Below are 7674 nucleotides of genomic sequence, written 5' to 3'. Positions count from 1 at the left end.
TGTGTGTGTGTGTGTGTAATGGCCCGCTCTGGTTCCCGGGGTGGGAAAAAAAACAATGACACATTCCCTCTCCACCTCGCTGCGAGTTAGCTGACGTTAACGTTAGCTGCAGACAGAAAGTGTCGCAATAACAACACCTGTTAGTCAGGTAACAACACCTGTAGTCAGGTAACAACACACGTTAAAACATCGTTTAAAACCCCCCGTTTCTGTGAACTTTACTAGTTACTAGGTGACCGTTCCACAATCGCCATGGCAACACGATCTGCAGCAACTAACCCGCTGGTTAACGTGACTCTGTATCGATCCAACGTCGGCGTTACATGTGTCGATCAAAACAAACAACCACACAAAAACCGAATGCTTACGAGTCACCAAAGTTGCCGAGCTTTGCCGAGGCAGCTCGCCAATGCTACCTAGCTCGCTGCCAGCTGCTCGCCACGGAGCTAACTTTAAATGCCTCGATAAAAGTTGAAGCAAACAAGCATCCGAGCCCCTTGCGTTGACGTTAGCAACGCTACACTTCAAGCGCGAAAGACTGGGTTAGTTATCGCACTAAGCTACGGTTCACAAGCGGTCGGGACTAACCAGCAATATCATTAACTAACGACAAACGCAGCTGTTTTAAAATACTGGCTTTTTTTTTTTTAGTCGTGTTATTTCAAAACTGCGCTTGCTAAGTTAGCTTGCAGGAATAAGAGGCGTCGTTGATATTACCATTCAGAGTGAACGTGGAGGAAACGTCGTTGCCTGGCACTTCATATATTACAGTAGCGTTGGAGGGGTTTTCTTCACAAATTATCTATGCATCTGGTAAACAGTCATTTGATAAACAATAAAGTCTTATCTGTCTCAAAACGCAGCCACTCATGGATGTGCTCCTGGCCTGATTTAAACACTCCCGTACGACAGGGGGCGATATAATTTAACACATTAGTTTCTAGGTTGATAACTAATCTTCGACCACAGGAAGTGGATTTGCAGGAAACGGTAGTTATTGTCTTACTCCGTTTGTTTGACGAAGTGTGAAGATCTAAACGTAGAGTATAGTTGTCTAAACTGGCGTGAAGAAACCACACAGCTAAGCATATTGCAATTCTTCGTCGTTTGATATCGGATTTTGGAAGAACAAGGTTTAATTTTTCCATCCGGACTTGAGTGAGTTGTGTCGTCGTTTAAACCACTTAGCCTTCAAAGCTAACGTGAGCTAGTCAGCGGAGGAAAACGAGCAACATTTTGTTTTCCTGCCAAAAAAAAAGTATTGTCTAACTTTTAACTGTTGTCGCCTGCAGAGGGAATAATGGGGTCGTCTAAGAAACACAAGGAGAAGAGTCGCGACAAGGACACCGAAGAGCGCCGCCGCGAACATAAGAAACATCGACACAAGGACCGAGAAAGAGACGCTTCGGACCGGGATGGGACAACTCGGGATAAAGAGAAACGAAAACGCTCCAGGTCCAGAGAAAGAAGCGGACGGGAGGGACGGGAGAGCCGCAGCAAAGGTGAACGGGGCAGCGGGGAACCACGAGTGAAGAAGGAAAAAGTAGATGTTGGATATGATGAAAGCAATGCAGAACCTGCGCCTCAGTCTGCGAGCGGAGACGCTTCTCTCAGCATTGAGGAGACAAACAAACTCAGAGCCAAGCTGGGTCTGAAGCCCCTGGAATTAAATGAGAACAAGAAGGAGCTCGGGACCAAGGAGGAGCCACTGGTGGCTGAAACCATCAACCCTGTTCTCATCAAGCAGCAGAAAGAGATGAGGGAGAAGCTTGCAGCTATGAAAGAAAAACGGATCCAGAACCAGAAGCTGGGTAAAGTCAAGACCCTGGCGGATGACGACTGGCTGGATGACACATCCGCCTGGGTTGAGAAAAGCAGAAATCTGGCCAAAGAAAAAGAAATGGCAGAGAAAAGAGCCAAACTTCTGGAAGAGATGGATGAGGAGTTTGGCGTCAGCAGTCTGGTAGAGGAAGAGTTTGCACAAAGTAAAAAGGATGCCTACACGTCTCAAGATCTGAAGGGGCTCAAAGTGCAGCACAAGGTGGATTCCTTCAACGAGGGCCAGACCGTCATCCTGACCCTTCAAGACAAAGGTGTACTCGAAGAGGAGGAAGATGTGCTTGTCAACGTGGGACTGGTGGACAAGGAAAAAGCGGAAAAGAACGTGGAGTTAAAAAAGAAAAAGCCAGATTACAAGCCCTACGAAGAGGAGGAAAGTGTGGATGACATGGTTACGTTCAAGACCCACTCTGTTCTGTCGAAGTACGATGAGGAAATTGAGGGTGAAAAGAAAAAGAGCTTCCGGTTGAACACGGGGGGCTTTGCCGACGGGGAGCGAGAGCGGGAGATTCAGGCCATGAGAGAGGCTCTACGCAATCAAGCCCAGTCGTTGGAGATGCCTTCTCTCACTATTGCCTCCGAGTATTACACGCCTCAGGAGATGGTGGGCTTTAAAAAGACAAAACGCCGCGTGAAGAAGATCAGGAAGAGGGAGAAGCAGACGGCTGCGGATGAACTTCAACTCGATGACACCCGCAGCACTGATTTTGGCTCCAGGACGCGCGGTCGAGGCCGCAAGCAGGCCGACAAAGACGTCGTGGAAGTAAAGGAGGAGGAGGAGGAGCAGGAGCAGGAAGAGAGCAGGCTGCCACAGGACATCCCCCAAATGTCTGATGACATCAGGATGGCAGAAATGGAAATAAGCGACGAGGACGACTTCACGCCTCCCGAGCCAGCTGTACTCGAGGAGGATGAGGCAGAGCAGGAGCTGCAGAAACAGCTGGAGAAGCAGAGGAAGCTGAAGCAAAAGCAGCTCCTCAAAGACTCTGGGGAGAAGGTGGCAGAGCAGATTAAAGGGCTCGCTAAAGACGACGCTGAAAATGATCCGGAGAAGAGGAACAACATTGTTTTCAATGCCACCTCGGAGTTTTGCAGAACTCTGGGCGATATTCCCACGTATGGACTGTCCGGCAACCGAGAGGACCAAGAGGACATTATGGACTTTGAACAGGAAGAGGAGAAAGAGGATGCTGGAGAATCCGACTCAGACATGGATGAGAACGTCGGATGGAGCACAGTCAACTTGGATGAAGAACAGAAACAACCAGATTTCTCCACAGCCTCTGCCACCATTTTGGACGAGGAGCCCATCGTCAACTCCGGCCTGGCTGCTGCCTTGCTGTTGTGCAAAAACAAAGGTCTATTGGACACTCAGATGCAGAAGGTGGCCCGTGTCAGAGCACCAAAAGGCGCCTTGCCCAACGACAACTACTGCATCGAGGACAAGATGGGCTTTGATGACAAGTACAGCCGCAGAGAAGAATACAGAGGCTTCACTCAAGACTTCAAGGAGAAGGATAGCTATAAGCCCGACGTCAAGATTGAGTATGTGGACGAATCTGGACGGAAACTCACTCCAAAAGAAGCCTTCAGGCAGCTTTCACATCGATTCCATGGGAAAGGGTCTGGGAAGATGAAGACTGAGAGGAGGATGAAGAAGCTGGAGGAAGAGGCACTGCTGAAGAAGATGAGCAGCAGTGATACTCCGCTAGGGACGGTGGCTTTGCTTCAAGAGAAGCAGAAATCTCAGAAGACACCGTATATTGTGCTTAGTGGGAGTGGGAAAAGTATGAACGCAAACACCATTACCAAATAAGTTTTGGGGGGGAAGAGTGAATTATCTTTAACACGAACATAAACTTACACACACACACACAGATATACACGGGATGTTTTAAGTAAAGTAACTCCTTCAAATTAATGCCTAATTCATACAAGCTGCATTGTTGTAGTAAAGAATTGTTGAATAAAGTCAATACCAATGAGAGAAATGTGTTTTCATTTTCTGTGTTGCAAATTTACACGGTGAGGAGCAATCTTCAGAGAGAGAATACTGTTTTAATGAGAATCTAAATTTCTTGATTAAAGAGTAGTGCCAAGTTTGAATGTCTTGTTTTAGTTTCGTGACAACTATTGCACATGTTGTGGCATGAGGTTAGGAACCGGTCCAGTAGGAATGAACAAGGGGAAGAAGTATTTATACAAGAAGTTTAAAATGCATTTAGGTTCAGCTTTAATGTGGTTTGCAGCAGATCTAGAATTATAGTGAATAAAAGAACACTATTAAAGCTATAATAAAGTTTCCACTCCTATAGTTTCATCCTAACTATAAATATTACATATTAATGCACAATGTGTAAAATAATTCTTCACAGGAAGTGAGCCAATAGTCATGCTTTACATATTAAATTCAATAATATATAATTGTTGTCCTTTGAAATTGGTTAACTGACTGCAAATCAGATTATAACCCGACATTAAAAATATATTTTTTTCTTAAATACTTACTTTAGACATGATTTTATTTTTATCTAACTTAGTAACTGTTGGTCAAAGTGTGCATGATAAATAGATATCAGAATCAGAAATACTCTAATAGATAATAATATTTAATAGCAGATAGTAGATAGACCTAGTATAGATAGATGATAGTTAGATACTTTATTTATGAGGAAATTCAAGTTACAGTAGCATAAAACATACTAAACATACATTAAAAATAAAATTAAAAATAAAATTGACTGACGAGTGGGGATAAACGAGTTAACTTTAATTAATAGAAATTATTTAATTAAATTATAATTAATAATAAAAGTTATATAAATATAAAATAAATATCTTTTTTATAGATAATAATATTTAATAGAAGATAGTAGATAGATAGATAGGATAGATAGATAGATAGATAATAGATTAGATAGATACATTTATTTATACGAGGGAAATGCAAAGTATCAAGTAGCATAAAAACCATACATTAAACATACATTAAATAAATTAAAAATAAATTGAAATGAGAAGGTGGGGATAACAGTTTTAAATTTTTAAATTAATAGAAAAAATATTTAAATGAATACCGTTATAATTAAATTATACAATAAAACAATAACATTGTTAACATAAAATAACAGTTACCAATGTAGTTTGTATCGGCCGGAATTAACGTCTTGATGGTTTTAGTGACAAACGGAGTCTATTGGTTGACAATGAGAAACGTAGTTACTAATTTAAAATCACACATGAAAGTAGGAAGCAAAGCTAACAATATGCGAGAGAAACGTATAAGAGAATGAAAAAAAAACAATAAAGTCTTGACGGTGGAAGGTGAACATACGACAGCAGTTAGTTGAAGTCAAAGTTAAAAAAAAAAAGGAACAGAAAACGAGAGTAGCACGATAAAATAAATTATTGTTAGCTCGTGACGTGTCAGATGATTGACCAGTTTATTTTGTTACATAGAAGAGAGCTTAGTGAGGCAATGTTTTGTTGAAGTATTTGATGTTTGGAATTGGATTCTTTTTACACGGAAGTAAATCAAATACGGACTGTGTTATTCACTTTGTCAAAACGGAATGGTGTTAAGATGACTGTGTGTGGTTTTTTTAGATGTTGTTTGAGAGTCGGTGCATGTGAGATAATATTAAAGTAGCGAACAGATAGTTTGTGGTAGGAGTAAATGTTCGTGTTGTTGTTGCTTTGTTGTTGATTATGAGCATTGTAACGTTGAACTTTTCAAAGAATTGTAGAAAGTTGTGTGGTGGTTTTTTTTGGTTTTAAATCGAGGTTTTATTTTTAGGTTGAAGGTATCGTTCATAGGTTTGTAAAAAAAAAGGTTAAAATCTGAAGGAGAGTAGAGCAAATTCCATAATAAATGGTAAAAGTAAAAAGTAAAAAATATTGCAAGTTAATTTTTGGAGTTAAAAGTGTTTGTGCCGTTTTTTTTTTAAAATTTTTCCTGTTTAAAGTGAATATTCACAAGTAGAAATGGAGTGTGTTTACTGAGTGTTAGTTTAAATAGTTGTAGTAATTAAATAATCAAGTATATTGTCTGAACAAATTGTTCATTTCCTTTTAATGGACAGGTTTAGCGTCCCCACAATCAAAATCTTCGAATGAACAAGAAGAACAATAAAATCCTGAAATGTTAGACGAACTTTAATGCTTGAGAAATGGGTGACTGAAAAGTACAAAATGACTTAAGCCTGAAAAAAAATGAATAACATAGCTCATTTCCACTAAATATGAAAACTGTATAAAAATGGAAAAATAAACGTTTATGTGTCTGCTTCTAAGGTGCATCTCTGAACGACTCTCTCGAAGGATGATATGCCCAGACGTAAAGATTGCGATGCTGCGAAAGCTTAATTACCTAGTAATATTCGTGAAATAGATGTCTTAAGAGGTCGATACGAAATTCAGTGCGAAAGTAATAAGTCATAAGTAAGGAGTGGAATAGCGACATAGAATGCAAGAGGACAAGTCGTAGCATAAGATAATAGTGAGAGAACCATCCAAGCGTTATAATTTCAATCTGTAATTCTTTAAGTATATATGAAGATAAGAGCCTGGATTGTAACAAATTCCCATTAGTGAATAGCATTTGAATCAAACAATCGAGACAACAATGTATGTAAATATAAATAGATGTAATTTGTTTAACTATACAGTTTCGTGTGGTCATTTTAAACAAAGTCGATGTACGGAACAAAATGGGTGTTTTTAGATAAGCCTCCTGCCAACTTTTTTATGTGGTCACAGTAATAAATAATTGGTATTAACGTGTTCATAGTACGGTAATCAAGTATAGGGGAGTAATAGGAGGAAATTAAGCGGTCTTTTGAGATTTTAATAAAACTTATTTATCTATATTATTGTTAATATTAATTAAATTATTAACTGTTTTTCTATTCAATCTTATGTTATAGAAATCTTTCCAAGTAGTTTTTTTTTAATGGTTAAAGAGTAGAGGAACAGCTTAAGAAGAATGTGTCTTATAGACAAAGATATAAGAACTGTAGAAGACTGAGGTTGAATATAGTTTGTACACCTTGTGAGAAGAATAAATAAGGAGACGATAAGATGGATGAGGAGATATAGAATATATAAATTAAATATATATGTAGTATATTTATTTATTTGTGTGTCGAAGTTGAATAAGAGTAATAGTGTTGTTTTTGTCTGGATGAATTTATTAGAAAGTTACATCAATATATATAGGTCTTAATGAACGTTTAACAATATAAGAGTGCCTTTAATAAGATGAATGAAATAATATATTTCTCCTAAATGTAATGGAGTGATTAAGGAGGATGTTTCTTGCGTTCCTTAATAATATGTGTTTGTCAGGAACAGAAGAGATGGGATATCAAGTCTGAATATGTAAAATGAACCGAGTCTGGGATAAAAACGATTAGTTTAATTCTAAATTTTAGCCTATTTACGCGATGCTATTACAAAACCTAATTCATATACCATAAAATTGTCTCGTGGGAGCTAATAGTTGATATATGATAAAATTTATAAATAAGAAGGAAAATGATGAATTCTAGGACCAGTAGGGTCAGGAGATCTGAATGGAATTATAGGATTTGTAAACTTATTCAGAAAGGAGTCTATTTCCACAGTCTGAAACAAGAACGGTATCTATAATGCCCTGGGTAGGATGGGGTTTGATATCCTTTTTGTAGACTGTGAAGAAGGGATAATTAGTGCAAATTTCTATATGCACAAACTGTATCATATTGTAGAGAAGAGTATTATATGAACTCCGTTGTACGTTTTCTGTTGGAGATACAAATTAGAAAGGACTGTTTTCATGTGTACGTTGGATGATGA

General features: G+C 38.9%; 2 protein-coding genes across 7 annotated transcripts in view; one reads left to right on the top strand and one right to left on the bottom strand.

Moving 5' to 3' along the window:
- pcm1 (pericentriolar material 1) overlaps nucleotides 1-898 on the bottom strand; it is a 19588-nt gene extending 18690 nt beyond the window's left edge. For 4 of the 5 annotated variants that reach the window (XM_035659315.1, XM_035659321.1, XM_035659319.1 and 1 more), the window contains exon 1: nucleotides 718-898. The gene's annotated coding sequence lies outside the window, so the exon portion shown is untranslated. Of the gene's footprint in view, nucleotides 1-368; nucleotides 388-717 lie in introns of those variants that run through there. The other variant, XM_035659317.1, reaches the window with a different exon arrangement.
- Nucleotides 899-993: 95 nt separating this feature from the next.
- Nucleotides 994-3826, top strand: sart1 (spliceosome associated factor 1, recruiter of U4/U6.U5 tri-snRNP). Of its 2 annotated transcripts, none has more exons than XM_035659323.1 (2): nucleotides 994-1202; nucleotides 1293-3826. In XM_035659323.1, exon 2 carries the CDS (start codon nucleotides 1301-1303, stop codon nucleotides 3653-3655), a length of 2355 nt encoding a protein of 784 aa, XP_035515216.1. In that variant the 5' UTR covers nucleotides 994-1202; nucleotides 1293-1300; the 3' UTR covers nucleotides 3656-3826. The 2 variants fall into 2 exon arrangements, with proteins under 2 accessions (XP_035515216.1, XP_035515215.1); XM_035659322.1 differs by having other exon boundaries at nucleotides 998-1158.
- Nucleotides 3827-7674: the final 3848 nt, after the last annotated feature.

Source organism: Morone saxatilis, unplaced genomic scaffold, assembly GCF_004916995.1.
Source record: "Morone saxatilis isolate NCDOM2014 unplaced genomic scaffold, NCSU_SB_2.0 Contig17, whole genome shotgun sequence".
Lineage (NCBI taxonomy): Eukaryota > Metazoa > Chordata > Actinopteri > Moronidae > Morone > Morone saxatilis.
The sequence above is the reverse complement of the archived record's forward strand: the minus strand, read 5'-3'. Positions and strand labels throughout refer to the sequence as shown.